This window comes from Vidua chalybeata, chromosome 3 (genome assembly GCF_026979565.1).
Source record: "Vidua chalybeata isolate OUT-0048 chromosome 3, bVidCha1 merged haplotype, whole genome shotgun sequence".
Classification (NCBI taxonomy): Eukaryota; Metazoa; Chordata; class Aves; order Passeriformes; family Viduidae; genus Vidua; species Vidua chalybeata.
The window spans coordinates 60,760,168-60,787,081 of NC_071532.1; the positions used below are offsets into that span (position 1 = coordinate 60,760,168).

Here is a 26,914-nt window from a genome sequence, read left to right on the forward strand (position 1 = left end):
TTTTGAGGCTTTGATCATTCTCAGGGCTTTTGCCCGAACAGTTTCTAGTTATACCACTTCTTTCTTCAATTGTGGTACCTTAAGGGGACATTATACTTCAGCTGATACTTCTGGCAATACTGAGTAGAACAGAAGAATTGTTTTATATATATTACAGGTGATATTTCTGTATGTGTGCCCCAGTGTGATGTTTGTTTCCTTTCTGATATGACACTGTTTACATTCAGCTGTGAATTACCACTGCTGCCTAAGGGGCCTTTTCTTCTCTGAATTTGTACGCTCCTGCCTTCATGTGGTGATCTTCATTTTCCCCTTTGATTTTCATCTTGCTGCTTTACAGAAGCCCACATGAACCTTCTCAGCCTTTGGCCACAGCCTTCTGAGAGATTTGTTCTTGTGCTTAGCTGAGGAAAGAAACCATGGGAACTTCAGACCAGCTTCAGCAGAGCTTGTGCAAGGGAACTCGTGTTTGTATAGACAGCTTTATACAGAATTGTAAGTCACTGTTACTGCTTGCATAAATCATGTGCAAAGACACCTTGACTACAGATCTATGTCACTGTATTAAAAAATCAAAGTAAAAGATGTTTAAACCAATATACAGTGCTGTCAGTGCATCCTTTAAGTAATCCTCTGAGTGCTTTGCATCACCTGTTGCCTTATAGCAAGCACAGACTATCCACTTTTCAAATTAATACAGAAATTCCTTTTGATACTGTCAACTGCTCTTCAAAACATGGTAGTTATTGCTCTCCCACAGGGGGAGATGGCTGAACCATGAGGAGGATTCTTCTGCAGCTCCCCCTTGTAGCAATAAATAATACAATGCATGGTGCTGCTACTGTGATTTTTGATGAAGTAACATTTCAGAAAAACTAGTTATAAAACACACTAAGTATGATTTATAGGCCTGAAATGATGACTATCCAGCATTCCTGAGTGATGGATTATTTATTCTTGCAGTCAGAAGACAAAGCTTTCTATATTGAAAAATAGCTGATACCTCTTTAATTACAGCCTAGGTACAATGTGCGCATTGTGCTTCTTAACCACCCACTGACAGACACTAAAGTGCAGTGGACCTGCATTTCCTAATGTAAGAAATTGCTCCTAGGATCCTGCAGGACCCATGAGAAAATTGCAAAGAATTCTTACTTATCCCTGAGCAAGTCTGTCTCAGCTGAATAAAACTTCTAAGTCTTTCTAAAACCTTCATTCTTAAGATCTTATATTGAGATGGCCCCCTAATGGTGCACCAGAATTTCAGCTTAAGGTGCCCAGCTGACTTTCAAATAGTTACTTTTAATTATCATTCTTTTCTTTCCCCTGGGATTAATTTTGAAAATGCAAGTCTCTGGGTGTATGTGCTTAAGAATTTTTCTTGTGTTGGCATTTCTCTCTTGTATAAAAAAAACCAAAAAACAAACCAAAACAAGAATTTAATATCTCAAGCAAGACTTCTACTGCCATAAGAATACTTGGTTTTCTTTTTCTTTTCCTCTAAGCATCAAGTACAATATGTCTAGACTTCAGTAATGCATTTGGCACAGCAAATGTAAGGTTGTAGGAAACAGGCTGTGAAAAGAAACCACAGATGAGGGATGCTAATTACATCATTTGATGCACTACTGGAGCTCAGATAATGCCAGCAAGGTAAAAGGATTCATAAGGAATAGAATATGTGCTCTTGCTCAAGATTATCTGGGAAGATATCACCAAAAGGTACTCCAAAGAGGATTTGTCAGGATGGAGAGTAGCAGGTGGCTCAGCCCTCACTATTCATTAACTAGAATGTAAACAACTTAATTAACATTCAAGAAGACTGTTCATTTGTTACAAATCCCATTAGGAAGTGAGCTGAGCATCTATAGTGAAGAGAATACAGAAATAGCACAGTATATTCCAAAGGTGTAGAAATGGGCCAAAGCTGTGGCCCAGGAGGTCAGGCTTTACCCCTGGGATTCATCTCAAAGATGACTACAAGAGACTAAAATGTGTGAATGATCTCCCACAGGCTCTCAAGGGTTTTAAAGTGTAATTTTGGCTCATCAAATATCCTCCCTCTTTTAGAGGTGTTTGATCCAAAGTGCAGTCTCCACCAGTCCTTCTGTCCCTGACTCCAGTCACACACAGGAGCACATGAGACATCCAAACCACTCAGTCTTGCTCTCAGCAGAACTGGGTTGGTTATCCTACATGAGGCACATCTACGGAACAGAAGGCAGAGGCTGGTGGGTAGAAAAATATTTTAGAAAGAAGTAACTAGCATCTGGGAAAAATAGAAGCTCCTCACACTCTGTGAATGGTCAAAGTCACTCTTTAATGGAAGTAACAGACTAGAAGAGAGTAATATCTCAGGTATTATTAGTGAACAGAGTGACAGCAGGACATAAACCTCTGACATGGGAGACATTATCACCAAACATGACAGAATCATGATCTTCAGCCACTGTTCAAAAAATCTCCTTCTTTAAAAACAGGCTGAAATTTCCTTGCTCATTATTTGGTCTGTGGCTTGCAAAACCAGATGCTTTTTTATCAGCTAGTTTAGAAGAAACAGGGGAGTGTGGCAGAGGGAGGGGGAAGGGCTGATAAAAGGATGACCATGAGTTAATTATTTTGGATATTACTTTTCCAATAACTAGCAGGAATACGTGGTTATCCATCAGTGTCTTGTGGACATAGTTTACCCATTTTTAGTTCCCTCCTGCTGTCTGAAACTGTCAGAGAACAGAATTATTAGAGTAGCTATAGGACAGTTTACTCACTGGAGGTTTATTTTATGAACAAAGCATCACTGTGAAAAATAGCCTCCTTTACCATTTGGAATTGTGCTTTTGCTGTGAGATGTTTTTTCAGTTTCTACCATTGTTCAACTTTGACAGCAGACTAAACCAATACATCATTTCTTATGAAAAAGGAACACAGCCCTGAGCAGATTGTGCTGATTTCCATAAGAAATATTACCCACATTTTCCTTTCTCATGGCAGCTTCCTTTATGAATGGCTATGTATTTAAACAGCATATGGATGATATAGTAAGGATTGAATAATTTGTAAAACCAGGTATTTTGTGCTATAGCCTAAAGTAGGAAGGGAACTGCCCTCCTGTTTTTCAGTCACAAAAATTACCTCAAAATCACAAAAGCAGTTCCTGAATATCATATTCTGGGAAAACACTGGAGTTTTACTAGAGCAAAGTATTATTAGTTCCTGTACTGCTTCCACCTGGATAATGTCTATATGAACATGTGTAGAACTTTAATAACCTGTTTAGACACAGGAGTACTGGAGTAGACTATAAACGAGTAGAGATTACTTAATGAATAGATTAAATAATAGTGACAGCATGTTTTTCAGCTTCTTGCTTATCTGCAGCCAGGCAGCACTCTGTTCCCTTCTCTGCAGTAATTTGTCTCATTTCTGGTTTCCTTCTATATGCACATCAAGAACTAAATTAATTGAATTCTGGGATCATTTATCCTAGTCCTTTATTCCCTTTATACAAGAAAATGTGGTTGCTGTTGCTAATTTAATTTTGTTCACATCATCCTTTTAAAGGTGGCAGACCAACTCTTTTCTCTCCTGTGCTTGCTATATTGCCTCATATTTTTGTGGTACCTGCAGAATTTGTTCTGCTTCCACAGTAGTGACTGCAGAAGAAGTTATGCTGCCAATTTTATCCAAGAGAGGCTGCTTACCCTACCCTTCTTTCCCCAGGCTGTGATTCCATGATTACAGGTGAGTCTGCTAGTAAGATGGTTTGGTTTCATTTTGTTTTACATGGACATTCTTAGCACTCTGAAACACTGTATAGAACACCATCAACAAGAATTTGCCCATGAAAACACTGAAGTTTCTGTGTCAAACCAATCAATGGGTACTCTTGCTTTTTAAATGCAATTATCATTCCAGATCTGAAAGGGCAGGCCTAGACCTACTAGGAGTATCACAGTGAAGTTAGGAGAGGAAAATGTTAGGGGCAGATGCATTATTAAAATAGTGAACAATAGTGAAAAAACATGCTGATTTCACTTCTCTTTAAATTATGCCAAATTATTGCAAAATACTAGGAAAAATCCAACCCCCCATTAACAAGAGGCCACATGAGAAAATTATTTGTGGATATGTAACAAGAGAGTGTGCTTGCTTGTGAGACTGCAAGGTCTTTAATGAGTAAGCTTTGTGCTAAATAACAGCAGTGAAATAGCAAATCTGAGCCTGAAAATGTAACCAAGCCCTTGCTGATGGACTTAGGAAAGACTGAAGATGCAGCTGATGCTTGCAGAATGTCACTTTGAAGAGTAGCTCTTATGATCAGCTGTTATGTCATCCTATGCAGAGTTTTTTGTTTGAATTTGTGCAATTTCATGTGAACCATGCGAACTCAACCCAGTGCTGTCTCTGCAAATAACAATGCATAGCAAGTAAGTACAAGTGTCATGGTAGATTCATGCTGCATCAGAAAGTTCAGCCTTCAATAAGTTTCAGAGCCTAAAACCACAGAAAAAATAATTATAATGACTCATGAGGGCTATAGAGGAATTCTTCTGAATTAATAACAATATTCATGTGCTGCTTTCCCATCAGCACGTCAACCACAAAGACACAGAGGCTTTTGGTAGAGATGCAAGACCTTGTGGGGGATGATGGTGATGATGATGGTCCTATTCTGCTGATGGGTTCTTCTGTTGCCTCTTTGCTACAGGGTACAGCAAACCCTGTCATCTATTTAGTGCATTGGTCAGCCTGACAACTCTGCTGTGGTGGCTCAGAATAAAGCTGCTGGGACAAATTTAGTGAAGGGTTCAGCAGTTCAGCACTTAAAGTCTTTAACATTGGATTCCTTTATTTGGATCTTCAGGTGAGAGAACAAGCTACAGCTTGGTCAGAAGGTCTGAAGCCTGGGACATAACAGTTGTTTGGTTTTCTCTGTCTCTTTGTTACTGATGACAATTCCTTCAGCAGCTTAACTGTCAGAAATAGCACTCGATGTGTGTTTATTTACTGGCCTTAACTGATATTTAGTATTTTATTTCAGATATATTCTTTAATAATTAGCACACTATGAATTTGGCTTATAATTAATGTCCATTCAATTTAGGTTCCATTTTAAGAAAAGCTGTTCATAATTCTCTGGGAATCACTTCAAATTGACTCTTAAGATTTTGAGGTATTTTTTAACTGGGAAGCAATTGTCAGGGAAGAAATTTTGCACAGGTTGAGTCACAGCTACTCCAATTACCTAATCAAATCTTCTTCAATAAGGTCCTACGAGTTCTCACTAGCTCTCACTAGCATGTAAGATCATTGACTCCTGATTTTACGCATTTATTACTGAATGGGCAAAAGGTGTTATTGCAATACACTTGGCCTACAAAGGTCCATATTCTCCTTCATTTTCTTGGGAGTCCCAATTGAGTAGTTCACCTACCAACAGGACTTCAGAAAATCTTAGTTGCCCAAGTGACTTGGATATACTTCTTAGTGCTTCACCATGGCTATAGGCAATACTATCAAACATTTTTCTGTGTGGGAGGTAGCTACATGACAGCAACTTCCTTGTTCATTTCCAGGAAATAGGTAGCATGTTCTTTCAGGTACTAATGCTATAAATTATCACTGCCATGAGCCAAATTCTGTTTACATTTTTATTTCTTGCTGAAAGGTAACAGCATTCCAAGTTCTGCTCTTGGTTAAAACAGACTTGTCACTGCCTCTTGCATAAGCAGGGGATCTGTAATAAAGGTTTTTGTGACAGTGTATAACAGAGCTCACATTTGTGTCCTAAATTACTTTCTTTTCCTTTCTCCCTCTTTCTTTTCCCTCAGTCTAATTCTTGAACTACTTGATACTGCTTTTCCAGTCTTCTGTTTATCTTTGCCAGATAAATGGCATTCCTTTGACTCCTCCAAGTGTTGTAGTACAGAATAACTGAGATCAGGGACATTCTGAGTATAGCATTTAGTTTTGCTTTTCCCTTTTTTTTTTTAATTCCTCTCTGAACACTTCTGTTCATTTTTATAGATTTTGTTTGTGGTTCAAAAGAAATTTTTCCATAACAAACCCTCTTGCCATTTAGCTCCTATATTTAATCAAGGCAAGGAAAAAACAATCCTACTGGTTAGTTTTAAGAGTTGCAGACAAATCTCCCTGAGTAAAACTATTCATGTGGTCCAGCTGCTGACCTAGTTTGCTGAATCCAAGTAGGGATGCTTCATCTGGCCAAAAACCTGTCTTTGGAGGGAGTAAATTGAACAGTAAATTCTTTCAGAGCAGCTGAACATCCCTGTTTGCCCACCAGCACTGCAGACAGATGAATGACTGCAGCTGTAGGAGAGGGTTTGAAGCACTGGGTTCTCCTTTCTGTTGTGATACCAACACCTCTCAGCTCAGAACTGCTACTTGCACCTCCTCTGGTGCCAGCTTCTGAGTCTGAGGATTTCTCATGCTTCTGAGCATGAGAATTTCTTCTTTCCTCTCTCTACATCAGCATCACTCAGAGCCTCAGTGGTGCACACAGGTTCTGCACCTTCCACGACTCTAAGACCAGCTCCTCCTCAGCTGCTGCTGCCAACAAGGTGGGAAGATGTTGGTGGAGAGATTTGACTGCTGCTGCTGCTTGGATCAGTAATGGGATACTGAGACCAGACCACTCTGGAGGAGGGTATAAACAAGTTATGCAATGGAGCTGGGAGCTCACAAATAGTCACCCCTGCTCCAGTCTCCGACTGCTAGGTGCTCCTCATAGGCATTCAGCACACCCTGCTTTGCTCTCTCACCCATTGTGTATAAGGTGTGTTACATGTGTATGATACTCATCTCTGTAAAATTCAGCCTTTTGGTCTTCTCAACTTCAAAAATATAATAAATGCATATAATCAGGGACTGGTTACAGAACATTTTAATTAATTCTCATGAATGTAGGAGGCAAACTGTGGAAGCCTTAAACACTGTGTGGTTAGACTACTGCATCTACATGTGTCATTAGAAACAAAGCTCTTACAAAGCAAGACCATCCTACATTGCTGTCTGGATGATTAGGATATTACTTGAAAAGTCACTGGCACCTGTCACTCAGGTATCCTCAGCCTGAGAGACAGACTTCAGTCTGGGACAGGGTCTTTTTTTTTTTTTTTTTTGTGAGAAACCTAGATAATGAACAGGGAGGAGAACTGACTCCTGCCACCTGTTCTAGTCCACAGTGGGTGGGCTGCTACCCCCGTGACAGCTGTCATTGGGCAAAACATGGTAACAGAACACAAATAGTGAGGTATGTTGGTTCCTCGACATGTTTCTGGAAAGGGTAAGTCCATTTCTAAGCAGCAACTCAGTGTGTAGCATAACCTGTGTTTCACTGATGGGCCGCTCTAGCCTCTTAACATACCCAGAATGGTACCACAGGATTTGGTTTGTCCTCTGAACAGTGGAGATTTTCACTTCTGCTGTGTCAGAGAGAAGAGCCGGAATAGGAATTTAAGTAAAATTGGGCAGAAGTTTGCAATTTGTATACATTTGTAAATTTATTTTCGTGGGTACTCCTTTGCTAGATGCACAGTGTGGGTGTAAGTTGTGTTCTCTTCTGTCTGTGAAGCTATGAAATTATTCCCTTCCCCAGCAGAAAAAGTGACACCATCACTGTGAAAAACACATACTTACATGATCTATTTTTCTGGTTTTTATTAATTCAACGTTGTCTCCTACAAATACGATTTGTCATTCACCAGAAGATTTGAAATGTAGACTTAAGTTACACATAGGTATAAAAAGCATAAAACAGCACACGGTACCACTGTATAGACCAGAAACATTGTGTTGTCCACAGATAAGAGTGTTATTTGAGCTCAGCTCTTTTCGCTTCTACCTCAGGGATCCAGTCTTCAAAGCTGCAGATGCTTCTGCTTCTTATTCCTCAGCAGCTGAAGCCCTGCTGGCTTTCGCCTGATGTTTCTCACCCATGTCTGAAGCATGGACCAGGAAAACACAGGGCAATCCCATCCTGCTCCACCAGAGGTTGTAAAACCTTGGGCTCCTACTCGCTCTTCAGAAATGTTTTCCTCCTTCTCTTAATTATGTACAATATATGAAGGGATACGATTTTCATCTTTGACTTAGACATATCTCTTGCCTCATACTTAAACAATAACTTGAAAAATATTTTACAAAGAAAAAGAACATTGTTCATCTGAAAGTCATTCATTATTATATTGCTATATTTTATACCCTATTATTATTATATACAAAATTTCTTAATTGCCTTTTACAGATGCATGGAAGCATATAATATAACAGTTTTAAAGGATCCCATCTTTAGATTTTTTTTCCTTGGCTCATGTCAATCTCTTTAATAAACTATGGTTGCTTGGAGAATATAGGAAGTATTTGGAATGTTGTTTAAAGTTTAATAATAACTGGTAGCATTGTCCATTTGCAGCCTGAATGGTTGGAACACCTGTCAGGGCGATCTGGTAGAGATAGCAGCATCATAAGACTTAAACAATCATGGAGGGCCATTAATGTGCAGTGTCAACGGGTGCCAGGTCCTGTTCTTTGTTTGGGGCTTTCCTTTTCTTCGGCTGCGTTTTGTTGTTGTTTTCCCTCTGTTCTCGGTTTTGTCTTCGGGCTGCTCGCCCTTTGCTTTCCTGTCTTGTCTCCTTGCTTTCATCTTTGTTGGATTTTTTTCTTTTCTCCTCCCTATTTTTTTTCCCTGAAAGAAATGATGGCACATTAGAAAATTTGCTCAGACTATTGAAATTTCTGAGTCCCTCACTTTGCCATAACCTGTGAAACCAGCCCTGGTTTAGCACCTCCCTTTAAGGGCTGGACATTGGTATTTCAAAATGTACTATCACCACACCCATGTCCCAGGGGATTCTTGGTATTGCAACATGAATCCCATGGCAAAGTGTCTGCTCCATCACAGGTGTGTGATGGTCTTCAGACTAAAATGTGTCTCAAATCAAACTCTAGACCATTGTCACAAAATTAGGTATTCAACTACTTTATTGCTTTAAATAAGGTGAGATGTTGAGGAATTTGTTGCTGCTACAGACCTCTCCAATAAAGCATCCTGTCCCCTTAAGAACATTAAAACTTTGTATATTGGCTGTGGAGATGATATAATAGAGTGCATTTATGCTTGAAGGTGAGGAAGAAATATTTTATGCTGAGTGTGGTGTGGCACTGGAACAGGCTGTCCACAGAAGCTGTGGATACCACATCACTGGAATTGCTCAAGGTCAGGCTGGACTGGGCTCTGAGCAACCTGATCTAGTGAAAGATGTCGCTACCCATGGCAGAGGTGATCTTCAAAGATCCCTTCCAACCAAAACATTTCTGTGATTCTATGATTCTGTTTCTTAGCTTTACAAACCACTGCAGGAATGATATTGGCTTGAATGTGTAAGTACACACGAGCCTAAAACAGATTAGATTTTGTGTGTGTGTGGAACTACTGAGCTATGCAGCTGAAATTCCCCTGTAGTTGGATGAATCCCAATGATATCTTCAAAGGCAACCTCTCTGGAGACTTTCCTGATAGAGTGTCATACTGACCCCTATGCCTTCTTACATGGAGAAATTTCTGGACAAGTATTGAAAAACATCTGCCTCAATTATTTTTTATGATATCTCAATAATGATACCAGTGAAAGTAATGTATCCTTCTTTGTTACAGAGAGAGTACTTTTTGTTTTGAAATTTTAACAGAGATAATCCAGGCTTTCCTACACCAGTGTAGGGGGAGTTACATAAACCTGGCAGTAGCTCTTGCCATTGAGGGTGCTAAATTTTTATCAATTTTGCCCATTCCTGCCTCAAAACCAAAGACAGTGGTTTTTGATGCCTCACTGAGCTCTGTGGGAGTATGTCACAATGAGGGAGTAGCTGCAAGGAAGTGGCTTTGTTCTGAGAACAAATAACCATCCAAGGAGGTTCAGGGTGCAGGTCAGACAAAGGGAGAGAGATGTAGAGGAGGTGAAGAGAATGCAGAAAGCAAGGAGCAAGATCAAGATGTGAAAATATGCTCTATCTTCTCTATCTTCTTCTTGTTGTGTAGCTGTATGGGAATATTTCCATTCTCCATTCTTTACCACCACTGCCTGGGATTGGAGAGCAAGGGAAGGTTTAGATACACACGTTAAGTAGTGACCAATATCTGCCTTTATCATTCATTGTTTCTGAAACAATAAAACTTTAAATATAAAATGATACCTTAAATTTCAGGGAACCAGTCAGAGATTACCTGAATATACACCCACATACCTGCTGAATACCTCTCTGAATTTGTAAATGCCATCTAGGATGCACAGAGATGAGCAGGGGAGACCTGCAGAACTGGTATGGGAGACTCAGAAAGAGCTACTACCACTGGGAGAACTGGGAGATCTCTATGCAGAAGTAAGGCTGCATCTTACCCAGCTGTAATGCTGTCTCTTACTAATGGATAAATGACAGTATGGGATTTCATTCCAGTGGTTTGTAAATACTATTGGCCCAAGATGAAATGTTATTTGAATGGAAACTGTCCAGACATTCAGTGTTTGACATTACTCACTTGGTGATTAGCCAAAATCATTCAGCTGTGACTTCCCAGCCACAGTTCTTTAAATATGTTGGAATGACATGTAATGGTTTCCCATTCAGTCATGGACCAGGATATATGTATTTATATCTGTGTGGATACACTAAGAATAAGATATCTTTGTCTAGCTAGAGACTTATCCAGGCACAGCTTTACTGTTTCTGTTTTAATCAAACTGGTATCTTTACAAATGACAAGGAAAACTGATCTCTGGAAAATACTTAAAACTGAGTCATAATTATCTTCTACTCTGAGGATAGCTAGTTTGGAGTCCTCTGTGCAGTTTTGTACATGATTTAATGTTACCACCTCCATTCTGCTGCCATGTGTGAAAAGATCTGACCTCTAGATCTACAATGTTATGGTAAAGCAATATAGCATAGAAGGGTCATCTTTGCTGGCTCTTTAGTTCCTTTCACTACTATTTTTTAAAATTAGAATTTTTATGTGACAGTGTAATGCTACTCCTAGTCAGTTTGTGTTTCAGTTTAGACCCAAGAGAAGATTCTACCAGCAGTTCTCTACTAGCATTGGGATATAGCTGGAGCCCCGTTTCTGTGTACATCACCCTCCCTCTTCATATCCCTTCTCTCTTCTTCCCAAAGATTTGTTCCTGAATATTTTTTCTTCTTTCTTCTACTTGCTGAAACTCACTTCATAGAAGCACATTGAACTGGGTACCATGTATCATGGAAATTCATTGAAAATTTGGGCATTTGTCTATCTGTGAAATGAAAAGTGCAAAAATTACATGGGCCATTATGTTTACAAGTTCATCTCTGAATAAGAGTTGGCCTTTCAGCTCAGGAGAGCTGATAAAAAAAAAGATGAAGAATGATTCTTTATATGAACAGATAGTGATAGGACAAGGGGGGAGAAATTTAAACTAAAAGAGAAGAGATTTAGGTTAGATGTTAGGAGGAAATTCTTTATTGTGAGGGTGGTGAGATACTGAAACAAGTCGTCCGGAGAAGCTGTGGATGCCCTGTCACTGGAAGTGTTCGTGGCCAGTTTGGATGGGGCTTGGAGCAAGCTGGTCTTGTGGAAGGTGTTCCTGCCCACGGCAGAGGTGCTGGAACTAGATGATGTTTAAGGCCCCTTCCAACCCAAACCATTCTATATTTATATGACCTACTTTGCCTTTGAAGAAGATAACAAGGCAAGGCCATTATTAACGCTGGAACTCAGCGAAGAAGTAAACGATGCAATAACATGACCTGGAGGAATATATTCTCCTGGAATTTCAATTTCATTTACGAATAATGTTCTTGTTAGAAAGTTCTCCCGGGCTGAAGCCTGTAACATTTTATGCACGCGTGTGTCTCTCGGTGTGTGTCGCTGCCTGCTCGCCGGGCTGTGCTGCAGTGCCCGTCCCGCCCGCGCGGGGGCGCCGCGGTTCCGCGCCAGGCCGGGCGCGGGGCGGGGGCGGCTCCCGCAGCCGCAGGTTCCCTTCCCTGTCCCTGCCGGTCGTGTCCTAAAGCTCCCGCCCGTGCCCTTCCTGCCGCTGTACCGTCTGTCTTTGCTTTATTTTGCCTGCGGGTCAACTTTCCCGATGAGGCACGGAATTCTTACTATGATGCACTAGCGTTATTAACGTTTATTTCTTCTTACAGATTAAATACAACCGTTCGAAATTAAAAAATAAAAATAAAAATAAAAAAAAAAAAAAAAAAAAAAAAGGATGAGTATTTTCAGACAGGAGATGAAACATTTTCCAGTAGAGTGTTTTGCTTATGAAGAGAATAAATATAATATCAGAGAAGTATTCATGAGAATCTAAAACATCTCTGATATTATATTATTCAACTATTATTGTTTCAAATATTATTTCAACTATTGTATTATGAATGTATAATACTTGCAATATATATTACAATAAAGTAATTAATTGGTGTTAAAATAGCTTCTTTGTTGAAACTAAATCTTTGTACAGACAACTGTACTGGAAGAATTGATCTGCAGGCACTGTGAGTTTTCTGGTACACAGGAGATACCTTGCTGCTTCTAATAATAGCAAATTCCTATATTGATGAAAATCTAGTGACTTGATATAATTTTGAGAAGTGCAGCAGTTCAAATTAAATGCAGACATAAAATTAGTTTGGATAACAATATAATTACATGTCTAATCAGATTCAAGGTGCTGAGTTCTTGTTAATATATTTTATAGCCCTGGGTCAAAGAAATTCCTGTGTCTGTATTTATGCAACCCATGTCTGAATGCATCTATTTAAACAAGCCAGGGTATTTCAGAGAAGCCTTTGCATTATCTCATCAGATGTGGTATTTCCACTAGATGTGCAGCTGTATTTTATGGATTAGTGGGAGGACGCATTGGCCATTACTTGGGAGGCCTTGGTACTCAAAAGCACTGTATGACAGACAGTTACTTAGAAAATCATGGCTGACATGGATTAACTACCACAGGTGACAGATTTCTTATGCTTTAAGCATTGTCACTTAGTCCCACCTATTGTATTCAGCTGTAATTATTACAGGAGACTTGGGTGCTGAATTCCCAAAAAAACATAGGAAGACATAAAATCTGATTGTGCAAACTGCTTCACTTTTAGGGGGGGGGGGGAAGTATTACAGGGAAATCCCAGAGGGATGAGAATCTGGCATCAGACATTCGTGATGATTGTATTTCTTTCATCACTCCCATGAAGACATTTACCATGGGAGAGCAAAAGGAGCAAGAGGGTCATGGAACTGTTCCTGTAGGGATTGCAGACACTGATGTAACAGACCCCTCTTTGGAAGGGTCCCACTGCTTCTACTGTGACTGTCACCACGGACCACAAATCCTCCCCACTATACTGTAATAAGCTGAAGAGCTGCAATAAAAGACCACAAGCTGCTGCTGTAATGTGTTCTTTCACACCCCTCACAGCCTTGTCTGACCTCTCGGCGCTTTCCTGGCTACTGGAGCACTGTCAGCACTGGTGCTGCAGTACCAGTGCCCCAATCCCTCTGTACCTCATGAGGCACAGGGACAAAACCTAAAGGTTAAGTGCCACTACACCATGTTGCTCACCTTCCCACCTGTCCACACCCTTCTCAGAGGCATTTTTAGTCCTCTTAGACTAAAAGTCTGTCATGCTTTCCTCATCATGTGGCCTGGACAACATCAGCATGACGCAAAGAAACCATGCTGAGCAAAGAAACCAGGAAGAGAAGCATGCCCCAGGCTCTGAACTCCCTTACTCTAGCTCTGTCTACAATACAGTCATGCCATATTATGCAAATGAGCAGGTCATTCTCATTTTCAAGAAAAGTGACACATTTTTTTTCTGGAACATAGCCTGTAGCATGTACTCACACTACTTGCCAAGATAACATCCCTCCAAACCCCCGGCTGCCCAGTGATGCAATGGACTTTCTCCTTTCATTCCCAAGCCACAAGTGGCTGATTCATCTGGTATGTCTTTTTGAAGTTTAAACAGCATAACTGCGTAACTTTTTTCAGAGCAGTCTTTTTTTTTTTTTCCTTGGCTATTGTGGCCCTATTTTATAATCACTAGATTTCCGGGTAACCAGTGTGAGGGTCAACAACTTCAGAACAATCTAGATGCTACATGACTTAGTGCATTTCTTGGCCTGCCTTACCGCTGGAGTTGTTCCAAATGCTGAAGAGAATATAGGTAAAAATTTTAACAGAGCTAAGGTCTAAAGACATTCAAGGAGTAAGAAACTTGGCCAAACTTGTGTTCTCCTGCTGTTGAGATGCACGACGATAGCCTACCTGGTTTCCATACCAGTCCAGATGGATACTGATCTTAAGGCACGTGTCATATCCATAGTTCTATGTAGTGATCTTAGATAATCCAAGATACCTGGACAAGCTCAAAAAGTGGGCCCTTGGGAATCTCTTGAGGTTTAACAAGACCAAGGTGCTGCACCTGTGTTGGGACAACTTGCAGTGTCAGTATAGGCTGGGGGGTGAACAGATGGAGAGCAGCCTTGTTGAAAAGGACTTGGGAATGCTGATGGTTGAGGCTGGACATAACCCAGCAATGTGCTCCTGCAGCTCAGAAAGTCAATGATGTCCTGGATTGCATCCAAAGCAACATGGCCAGCAAGGCAAGGGAGGGGTTACTGCCCCTCTTCTCTTGTAAGACCCCGCCTGGAACACTGCATCCAGCTCTGGGGTCCCAGGCACAAGAAGGACACCGAGTTTTTAGAGAAAGTCCAGGGGAGGGACACCAGGATGATTAGAGGGATGAAGCCCCTCTCCAATGAGGAAAGACTGAGAGAATTTGGATTGTTCAGCCTGGAAAAGAGATGGCTTTGGTATGACCTAATTGTGGCCTTATAGTACCTAAAGGGAGCCTACAGAAAAAAGGAAAGGGGCTTTTGACAAAGGCAAGTAGTGACAGGACAAGGAAAAATGTCTTTAAAATGAAGAACAGTAGGTTTAGATTAGATCTTAGGAAGAAATTCTAGAACACGTTGCCCAGAGAAGCTTTAGCTGCCCCATTCCTGGAAATGTTCAAGACCAGTTTGGGTAAAGCTTCAAAAAACTTGGTCTAGGGAAAGTGTCCCTGCCCATGGCAGGGGATTGGAATTGGATTATTTTTAAGGCCCATTCTAATCCAAACCATCCTGTGATTCTATGATGATGCTATACCTCAAAAGCTATTGATATTTATGTTTGAGCAAATATATTATGGAACTTGGTAACAAACTTGTTCTTATGTGTCCTGTCTCCCCTTAAGCATGGAAATACTTCTCTAGATGTAGACTTTATATGTCATTGTATGAGGATCCTTAAGGTTCATTTGCCTCTGAAGATAGGATCTGGACTACTGGATTGCATTCACTTGAAAAATGTTCTTATTTACATTATGTGTGCTAGCTTGTCCTTGCAAGAACAACACTGAAACAGGCACATTAGTGGGAATGAGAATGTTGTTTCCAAATACAGAAATAGCTCAGGCCTGCTCCATAGCTGTTGGCATAAAGCAGGCAGAGAGGAGTGGGAGGAGGCTGACCAGATTAGTTGTGCCAAGACAGGAGATGTCAGGTTTTTCACTGCTGTAGGAGATAAGGAGAAAGTTGTATCCTGTTAGGTGTATGGGAAGTCAGGAGATATAATTTCTTTGTGGGTGGTTGGGAGATGACAGTTCTACATTCATGAGCTCATAAGCAAGGTCTATGGAAAGTCCCTGGCTTGTGATGACCTCTTGCAATAGAAACTGGTTGGATGTACCTTTCCTGTGCCATAGAAAAGATATTGCCAATGGCTGAAAATAGAATATCCTCCAGTCAAAGAAGCAGCCAGAGAAGGAGAATTCCTATAATGAGTTCTGTTTGCTGTTTGTGGAGACATTTACTGCTGCCTTTTCAAACAAGCGCTTGTGGGGATTTATTCCCTTCATGCTTGTCTGTTGGGACTAAGGGAATTTGCTAGCAGCCTTGTTTTAATCAGGATTAACGTGCTAACAACACCAATTTTGTAATTACACAACAGTTTTTATCTTATAAGAACCCGCAGCTTAGAAAGTCTGAACACTGCTTCCAAAGACAGGAAAGTAATGGCAATTTAACAGACCAGAAAATCACTCCCCATTCCTTAGGACAGGAAATGACCTAGACCATGCTGGTATTTAGGAAACTGGCATTTTCTTCTTTTGAGATTTTTAATGGTGACTTCTGAATGGGATTGGGTTTTTACAGCTCTCCTAAGAGAGGGAAAAAGGTCCATAAGTCCAAATCCACTTGATGGGCCTCTTTTAAGACTAGGAGAATCAGGAACCAGTACAAAGATTGGGAATAATAGTGATTGGTACCAAAAGCCCTTACCCTGTTGTTAGAGCATCAGGATATTGGGAAAAATCTTTAATAGCCTGTTTTCCTTTTAGTCACCAATAATCCAAACCTTCCTGTTAGCTTGGATCGAGGTCATAAATACAGTCCTTTTAAGAGACTTATTTCTGCTGGTGCAGTCTTTTGAACAAACCAGAAATAAAAATTTGATGCTGCATTATGTCAGAGCTGCATGTTTAGTCTGCCACTCTAGAAATAATCAAGAAAAGTTATACATGATAAGAGACAGATGCTAGTGCCTCAGCAAACATTTGAACTCTTTCTAGTACAATAGTAAAATGGAGAAAACCCCCAAAGAATCTTGTTTCGTTAGTAGTCAAATTTGTGCTCAATGTGCTCTGAAGGGAGGGATGAGTGAGAAAAGATGTTTTCCTTGGTTTTACTTAAACTGATTCCCTCAATGGAACCTGGTAATTCAGATGATACTTATATGACCCCAATGTCTGGGTGCATCCTGAGGAATGCCTTTTTCCATTATCGACCATGACTCAGAGCTGGGCTATACTGGTGATTGGGTACAGATCCTGGAGGCATTTTGCAAGTGCTGACTCCAACATTTGATTCAGGCCAGCAGTTCCTGCCCTGGTACTATATACCAAGACCAGGGAGCCTGGGCATCTTCCACCACTTCATTTGCTGGTATAGGTGCACCTATATCCTCCCCCTGGAATCCCCTCCTTACATTTTTGTAAGTTTTCTGATATGCCAGGAAGGTAAAGGAAGATGAGGAGTCAACAGGATGCCCTTCTGGCCCCTCTCGGCACGGTTCACTTGTCCCTTCCACTCTGAGCATCGTTTGTTTGCATTTCTGCCTGGGGTGACACCTGTGCTGACAGGTAGACAGGAGTCCCTGTGCACCCAGGCCAGATGAACAGCTGGATCAGCCTGTCAGCAGCAGGTAACATAAGGGGACAGCAGCTCCTGATGGGTTCTCTCAGCAAAACCATCAGCACAGAAGCAGGCTGTTTTTACCAAAATTCACCAGAGGCACGATTCTGACCTCTATGTTGTACTTGCTCAAACACACGGAGGTCACCAAGGTTGGTGTTTGGTGTAATTGAAGGGAGAATTTGTTTTCAAGGATACTTTTCAAATCAAGGTGTTGAAAATCGTCTGTCTCTTTCTGTTTTGTGTCTCCAGTGTGTGTGTAGTATTCCAGATGGCCAAAGCATTGATTCTCCCCTCTCTAAGTAGTGCAAATATTTCCAAATACATTTTCATATTGAGTAAAATGACAGGTCAGGCTTCTAAATTTCATATGGATCAGAGACTCCAAAAGTTCCCTCTCTAAAAGGGTGACATGGCATTTAACTTTGGCCATCTCCATACGTTTCTGAAGGATTTTTCTTACCTATTGAGAGAATACCTGGCAGTTTACCAGCTGGAGAGAAGCTTATGGAAAGGATATTGGGATCACCAAGACTCTTGGGCTGCCTCTGAAAAAGGCTCAGGGAATTTATATACCAGAAGGATTCAGAATTTAGCCCAATGAAGCCTAGGAATCTTGGACCAAGTTGCCAAAGGGATCTCAGGTTTTAAGGCTGTTGAGTCTTTGTCAGCCTGCTGAGTGGGCTGCCAGAGGCCAACCCAATGGACAAGCTGAAAGGATACTAGGCAGAAACCTAACACAAGGGCAAGGTTGTTTCAAAAGCCTGCCTACTTTTGACTGGGACTTCAAAGAAATCAGCAAGTTTCTGGGAAATGTGATGACTTTGGTGATCTGGTATTTTCCATTTATTTGGAAAATCAATGCCTATAAAATATTTAAAAAGTATTTCTAAGTGGGGTTCATGGTGCATATACATGAAAGGAACTTGAATGCAAATATTTTAACATTGCCCGCGATTCTTCAATTTAACATGAATCACAGATAGGAGTTGTCCATGTGAATTTTATCCAGGCTGTCTTTCCTTCTTTTATTTTTTTTTCTTCCCCAAGAATGCGATAAGTTTATTCTTTTTAAATTCCTCTGAGGATGAACTTTGCATTTATAGCTTTTTGTAGTAACACAGCTTTGCACACTGAAGTGAGCAGCCAGCTTTATGAGTAGCTGGAAGTGGAATGTGAAGAATGGTTTTGCCATGCGACAGTGCATCACTGGAGCCCACTTCAATTAGGATACTTCACAAACTGACTGCTCATGAGATGGATGCAGGCAAGCCCCTGTAGCCCAAAGGCTGGAGGAGATGCAGCCCCCACTGAGATGAGAATGCAGCCTCTCATGACAGAGCACCCCAAGTGCTAAGGACGGTCTGGAACACCTGATCCACCTCCACCAGGAGATCTGCCCCATGTCCTGTCTCACACAGATCCTGCCAGCAGTGCACAATGGCTATTCAACACAACTTGCATGTTTTATTTTTCAACTTGGCAGGTTTCTTAAGAGTGTTACAGCAGTGCTGGTAAAATGGTAACACCCCTAAGTGTTCCTGTGGTGTGTGTGCAGTCTGTACAGCAGGGCTGGTTATAGAAGCTGAAGTGTTGGAATGCAAGAAAGGTTCTAAGGAACCTGATGCAGAAGTTCAGCAAGTGATATTTTCAGTGCAACGATGTATTGCACAAAGTCAGGATCCTCTCTAGCCTCTCTGGGAAAAAGTGGGACTGTGGGGATCAGCAGCCTCTCTCTCCAGCTGCCTCCTGCCTCCAAGAGAAGAAGACCACTGTACTGTAGTCACCAAATATGTTCATGCTTTTCTTTCAAACTGAGTAACAAATAATTTTCTTGCCTGCTCCAAGAAATTCTGCTTCAGTCAAAAGCAGAAATTGCTCACTATTTCTATAGATTTAAGCACCACCTGCTTTTGTTAGCAACTCCTTTGGCACTCTTTTATAAGACCTGATACCAATCCTGTAGCCACTAAACCAAGTAATATTTAGCAAGGGTCTGGAATGGCATACTCAGAAACAGTTTACAGACAGTGTAAAAGTCTCAGGAGTAAGAAAACAGCAAATAATTGGTGCACACATACCGTAGCAAGATACTATAAGGAGCAGGATGTTTTGTCTAAGGGATTCAGAACAAATAGACTCTTACTCCGACCTCAACCAGAAACTCTAAGAAGTTATTTAAAATTGTTGTTGTACTTTTGAAAATGTTAACCAAGATGTCTCTATGTCAAGGAAGTTAATTTATGTGCTGTAAAAGAGTTTCTTTCAGATAAAAACCAGAGACTCCATCAGCCTTAAGTGTTCACAGGTATTCACAGAGACAAGGCTCTTGCATCTCTATGTTGCATCTTCCATTGTGTCACAGTTAAACTTGAGAGATTTATGCATCATAGCTTCAGTTTAACTTAAGACCACTATGGAAAAAAAATCCAGCAACAAAAAATATACTGTGTCTGGGAATGCAATCCTTTGTCTCAGTGACAAAGACTTTTTTTCTTTATAATACCATCTTTAAATGACTTTCTTGGGTTCCAAAAGTGTAAAACAGAGGTAAGAGTTCCTTAATTTTGGTGCTTTAGACTCTATGGATAAAACCCACTACTGCTGCAAGTCAGAGTTGCCAAAGTGTGCATAGAGTTCTCCTTACTTCAGTTAATGTTTTGAAGGACCAAATTTTGTACTTCAAATAGAGTGCTCAGGATTCCTTTTTAAAGAATTATTGTTTCCATGCTCAAGCTGAAAGGTAGCAAGGGCTGGATCACCCACTGGAATTCCCCACCACCACCCCATGTCCATACAAGAAATATAGTCAGTTCCTCTGGATTTAAACTAAATACTTCTGGTTTAGCAATGCACATTTCTGCTTAGGCAATAAACATCTGTCATCTGCCATTCATTAATATTAATTATAAATGGTCACTAGCTCATGGGATCCAAGTCCACCAGCTGAGATTTTTCCAACTTTGACCTTGTTAGGGTTTGTATAAAAAGTGCTCAGAAGGGTTCTTCAAAGCTTGAAGCCAGCAATAAGTGCAATTTGCAGAGTGGAGCATTTAGATTATTCACTTAGAAAAAGGGCAGTCACAAGGGGTGATGGGGAGTGGGGGAGGGAGGGGAGGAGGGAATACAGAGCCTGAAATGGACCTCCTTTTTTAAATGCTTAAGAGTTTTAGCCCTTTCTGCAGGCTAATGACAGGGAGAGGCATTGTCCATAATGAAACCAGCCCATCCATTAAACATTACTGTAAATGAAAGGTTGCATGAATTAAAGGTTGTTCATCTCATGTTTCAGGAATGTAGCTGTGTTTCATGTCTGAAGCCTGTTTTCCTTTTAAATTGAGTTCTTCAGATGACAAATGAGAGAGAATTTCAGAAAGCAAATGGGCAGAAGTAAATACACGCTCAAGAACAAAGCAGAGACATAACTGTAGCTGTAAATCTTTACACTGAGGCTACTGTTTGCTGTAGATATTGGGTAGGATTAGATTAGAATTGAGAAATTTCATTGCTGGGTCATTTTGCTTGTAAAACAAAACAACAATAGAAAACCCCCACAGTTAATTGTCAAATTCTGACCTTAATGTTAGCTGTATATGTTTCTCTCATGGAACACCAGTTAATTTTTTTGCTACCATTTTGAATTTCAAGGAACTAAAAATAGAAAACTTAGAAAATGCTTTTTCTGAATCTTGCATGGCCACCACATTTTAAAATGAAGAATGTTGGATTTTTTCTTCCATTAATTTTTTGTCACTGCAAAATTGCTTCAACAAAAATTACTGAAAAAATAATATTTGTTTGCATCTCTCATTTTTTTTCAGGCGTAATCATACAGCAATATGCCCCTCATGGACCATATCTGCATCTGCTCTTAAAATAGACACATTTTCATTGGCAGAGAGTTCCTACCTTATATCTCTGGTAAATTAGCAAGAAAATCCAGCCCTGTAATCTTCCTGTAACAATCATTCAAAGCTCGTGAATACAAAGAGAAACATAAACTGATATCTCTGCAATGCAAATGACTAAACTGGACAAAAAGAATGAAAAGTTGATTTCAGTTCTTTGACTCAGGCCCAAATAAAAGTCTGAGCTTGGAAAATGACAGCAGGAGGCCTTATGTTAGTGGACAGAGATACTTGGATTTGTGCTCTGTAAATAGGCAGTATGCTGTCTTTCTGTGGGAGTTTTGCAGAAAGCAACAGGCAAGAAAAAGATTTGTGGAAATTTTGCCACCATTTTATAAATGCTTATCAAAGAATTATCTAGTCCCTTACTAGTCTGTGAATCTGAGCTACTATACTTAGGCTGGCTCTGATGATTGTTTGTCTAACCTTCTTAAAAATCTTTCACAGAGATTCCCACAACCTCTCTCCCAATCTTTAGGATCTCTGAGAATAACATTGGATGTTATCATCTCATTGGGAATGTTCTGAAGCTTCCTTGGACCTTTATAACACAAGGTTATGGCAGTAAGTGCTTAACTTCATAACTTAACTTCCTACCCTTTTCAAAGTGATGAAGGTGAAAGAGAGCTGGGAGGTGGCAGCCGAAGCAGACCAAAGGCTACATCAGGTGTCAGAGCTGGCAGGGAGAGTGAGCTGAGAAGAGACAATGAGACTGGAGATGCAGAGATCTGGGTGGGGAAAAACAAACAGAGCTGCCTGGGTGGGGAAGAAAAGGCAAATATCCCGAGAGATGAGGAGAAGCAGCGGCCAAAAAAGTGCTCCTTTGTTTTCACTTTGTTACAAAGGAATGCTGAAAATCCCTGCTTTATGGTTAGATCCACAATACTCTGAAGTCAATGGGATTTCAGTGGGTCTTGGATCAGGCCCTTTAAAATGAGGGCAGCTGTAACACAATAATGAATGAGTGCCATGCTGCCCATGACTGCAGTGTTATAACAGCATTGCTATACATGGAAGTGTTCCATAGCCCAGGATTTAGCTGATTAAACAGTGCTGGATGTGTCGCCATTAGAATTGAAACATCCACAGCCTGATTTACTCTGTAGCTCACATACCCCAAATGTTTTGCATTCTTGGACTAAATTTGATAGATGCCCTATCAGACTTCTCTCTTGCATTTGTTCCTCTTTCCAGGACACTCAGGTCAAAATAGTGCAGGGTTTAGGTCTCCAGGTGGTGAGAGCGAGGCTGACCCTGCTCCCAGCAGCCACATCCCTTCACATTTACTTTGTAGCAATAATGTCCAAAAGTGAGGAAACGGTTTGATGTGGGGTCTGCTAAAGCATCAACAGAAAGAAGTGGTGATGGTATCCCACTGTGGCACACATCCTGGAAGAGCCTCATTTCCTCTTCCAGCAGTGACAAATGTGTCCCTTCCTCAGAAAGTGCTCCTTACATACTAGGAGTTAGGGGAAGGACTTTAGAAGCATTAACTGTGAGTTGCGATAGAAGACAAGCGTGGGGAGAAAGATGGGTATGCAAGGATGTTCTGGCAGAGGAAGGAAGGGATAAGGCATAGGAGAGAATGACACGCTGCTCTTTTGCACATTGTCTGTGCCCTGCGGCACTGAGAGGGCAGAGTGGTCACAGTTTCCTGTGTGCTTCTCCCTGAAATGATGGGAATTCGCTGAAGGTGAAGGTGCCGTGAGTAAGTTGTGCCACAATTGTTCCCAGCTGTGCCAGGGATGAAGAACAGAGACTAAGCTGACTCCTGCATGTCTGCATAACATAACTGGGAGCTTGTTTAAGGACTCTCTTTGACCTGCCCTCTTCCCCAGTCATATCTGCTATGGAGGGAATAGCCCCAGCTGGTTTGGTGGTAAGCCAAAAGGTGGACCTGGACTTTGTGGGCAAGAAGACCTCTACTTTCTTTTCTTTCGCAGAATAGACACAGATGCAGATTTCACTTTCTGAAGCTGGAGCTTTCAATCACAAACATTTTTATTCAAGATGGAAGAGTTTAGGCAGGTGCTAGAAATTTAGTGCTGAATGAATACCTGATGGATACTTTGCAAGGGGGAGGAGGAAGGGTTCTTAAGGGCCTTGTATTCCCTTTGGCTTTTCCTACAAAGCTCAGGCATCTAAAATATAGTCAGCTAAACAATTCTGGAGCACAAGGAGGCACCAAAAGGGAAGATCAGAAGAGAAAAAGAGCTGATTTCTATCCCTTATTTGGTTTAGTGATCTGAGGAGGACAGCTCTCACATTGTTCACATTTTAATAAAAGAATGCAATCAGCTTTTTTCTGATTCACTTCCCTTACAAGAACAATTGACCACATACTTCTGTCTCAGCTTTGAACCTATTCCTGTTAATATGAGGAGGTTGATGCTTTTTACCAACAGCATACCCAGCACATTTTTTATAGCATGCTCCAGAGGAGCTCAGGGCATCTGAGTCACCTCCCCACTGCTCCTCAGGACAGGGAGTAGGCAGAAGGTGGCAAGAGAGGAGCTAGCAGCAGGAAAGGAGAACGTCTTCCAAGGAGCACAGAGACAGTGTCAGCCCAGCACCCTGCAGGGCTTTAACTAATTTTGATATCTGAGGGCACAACTATTTTCACCCGACTGTTCATCAAGATGCATATTATTCAGAGATCACAACCTTGGCATGGTGTATGTGTATAGAGGGTGTGCATTCATGTGGAGCACCATATACAGAGGCACACAGCATGGATGTACTGCCTGCCTGTGTGGTTCATGTGTGTTTGTCAGAACTGGGAGGTTTGATGAGAATTTAATGTTCACAGTAGCACAAACAAAATAACTCGTCGTGAAATTGAACATTACTAATAATCAGTTCAGATTTTAATGTTTCAGTTTGCAGGTAGTAACTTAGTAAAACTTTCAAAACTGCCTATGATCAAATCTTGAAAATGCTATAAGGTTAAAAATAGTTTTTTTCCAGCCTTTTAAGCCCTCGATTTCTAGTCAGTATATCCTCTACTATTAGCTATTTTGGATTCACAAATAATTTTTACTCATTTTGGCCTTATTTTTCCCTCTAAAGCCTATTCACCCAGATCACTTCTCTAGGTTGTGCCCATGTCTGCCAGCCAGTGGCAGTGGCAGTTGGGTGCTGGCCGTGCTCTGCATCGCTTGGGGTATCCCCAGGATGCCATTTCCCTTCGTGTTGCAGCTGGTGGATTCCCGGTCTCAGCAGCCCTACTATTAGAGGCTGGAAATGTGCTAAAGTTAAAGAGTCAAAACCCTTGCAAGGAAAGGAAATGAGAAGCCCTCTTGGCAGCAACAAATGGAAAATAAACAACCAAACTCTTCACAAGACAGATTCCTCAATTATAGTAACTCAGGCTCACAAAGGCCAGAGTTAGGACCCATTGGCATATGCAATATGTAAACACAGGGATGCAGTAATTAGCTTCGTGTTCATTTTGAGGTTTCAGAAGCCCTGTGACCTGCCATGGAGTAAGGTCATTAACCATAACCACACTAGTGACCTTCACACAGGACACCCCATCTCTCACAGTTACACGAGCGAACTGTGTACTGGGACATCTCCCTAGCTCACGTGCTCCAGCCCTCTTGTTTTAAATGCCACTGAGCTATATATGAGTGAGAGGATGTGACTTATGGAATGGACTGTGATAGGAATATCTTTCCCACATAGCCATGCTTAGGACTTAAATGTGATTAAGTAAAAGTTGTCAATATCAGAAATATTTAGAATTGTAGGTTTTTTGTTTTTTTTTTTTTTTAATCAGAAAAATATTTGCTTAAAAATAGTACTCTGAGGAATCACGGAAGTGGTGTGGACCTCCATTGCCTTGGGAAGATACTTTTACCTTTGGAGTATAGAGTGTATAGGGGTAGACTATTCATTTGAATAAGTAGATGTACAGCCATTACTACACATTTATCAACAGAACAAAACACTGCTCTGACCTGATTTTGCCAAGACTATGTAAAATTAGTATTGAACATGAGTAGTTTTCAAATCCAATTTTTGTTTTATTGTGGCTGACCTATGGTTCCCCTGAAATGCACTCGTCCTGCTTGGAGTCCCTCCTCACACCACAGCCAATTGAAGACTTCTTCAGGCATTGTCTGATTAATATGTTTGGAAGCATTATGTGGATATAAAAGGTAGAAGAACTAGTACAAAGAAACAACAGAAATTAGCTGAGTCTCAGTTCTCTAGGCTATTTAATGGAACCTGCAGTTTTATATTCACATGTATGTTGTGCAGTACAGAAGTTATTATTTTAATTTATTTACCCAAAATTTCTGCACTTCCTCATTAAAATTCCTTAGCAACAAATCTTATTCCCTTCTGTTCACCAGTCTGCATCTAGAATTCAGCTCCTCACCTCAAAGGCATTTTCTCTCTCTTATTCCTGCTGTAAACTTAAAAAGAATCATAGCATAGCGTCTTTATTCTCCTTAGAGCTTAAACCATTAACTGGCAAATTACCTCAACTGCAGGGGGCTGTAGTCTTTTGAATTTTGACTAAAATTATCCCTCTTTCTCTCATAACTGTATCCTGCTTTCAGACTGTACAAGATGATAACTGCTACATTCCACAGTGAAAAAGAAGCATTCTATTCTATATTCACCCTCCCATGTCTTCATGTCTAATGCTTGAAATTTTGCCTATCAGGAACAGGAACTTTCTTTGGTATGTATTGGCACAGAATGGGACACAGTTAAATTAATATTGCTTCTGTCCTCTGAACATCTAAACACCACCAATGTGCATAAATTCAATATTAGAACGAGAAACAATTGAAAGGTATTTATTTGCTTACAAAAATGCAACTGTGTAACCAATGTCATCTACCTATTGGCTTGCATAATACCTAGATTTCTAAGGTGCCTTCCGTGTTCATACCTAATACTAATTTGGTGAGTTCTTTTATTATCTTCAAACTGATGAAAACATATTCTCTGAAAGTACTTGAAACTGTCTGATTGCTGGGGGGGGTTTAGCTGGGACTCAACAGAAAGTCATATGGTGAATATTCTCTTCTTGGCAGAATTAGTCCTGAAAACATGCAATTCTTTCCCCACAAATACTTTTGTATGCAGAGTATCGGAATTTCAGAATATTTGTCTTTCGTCCAGTAAAAGTCAATCTCATACATTTGAAGACAGTAGTCCAAAGGAACTTGTGTTAGGTCAGAGCACATTTATTAAGGCAAAGAAATAATGTTGATGGATAATTTGAAGTGTTTGAGGAGCTCTGAAAGTTTTGCTTTTCCAGTACATCTATGTGCCATTTGCCATTAATGGACACGGCTACAGGAAATGCATGTTTCACTTTCTATCTGTCAATGAAGGGTAGGAGCCAAGAACGTATTATGCGTGGGAAGGTAAAAGTTACAGTACACTACACTGGGTGAACAAAACAAAAGGTGTGAAGGAAAGAAAGGAAGAAGAAAAATCTGGAACTTAATATCATATAGTCATGCAGACTAAAAAGAATACAACATCATGGGATTAAAAGAGGAGAATGATGAAATAAATTACAGTGAGGTTTGGATGGGACTGAACTACAAAATGAGCCTGTATGTGAAACACATGGGAATTACCATGTCAGATCACACTGGGATCGACTAATTTAGTGCTAAAATAAGTGAAAAGAACCTTTTAGACTAATTGAGCTATTTGTATCCTCATTATTCCCATT

The 26,914-nt window shown here is 40.6% G+C and overlaps 1 protein-coding gene across 1 annotated transcript in view; it reads right to left on the reverse strand.

Annotated features, from left to right (window-relative positions):
* Positions 1-7,665: 7,665 nt before the first annotated feature.
* RSPO3 (R-spondin 3) overlaps positions 7,666-26,914 on the reverse strand; it is a 58,533-nt gene continuing 39,284 nt past the window's right edge. Inside the window, exon 5 of the mRNA XM_053938419.1 lies at positions 7,666-8,707. Coding sequence (XP_053794394.1) covers positions 8,514-8,707 — 194 coding nt within the window. The 3' untranslated portion in view covers positions 7,666-8,513. The remainder of the gene's footprint in view (positions 8,708-26,914) is intronic.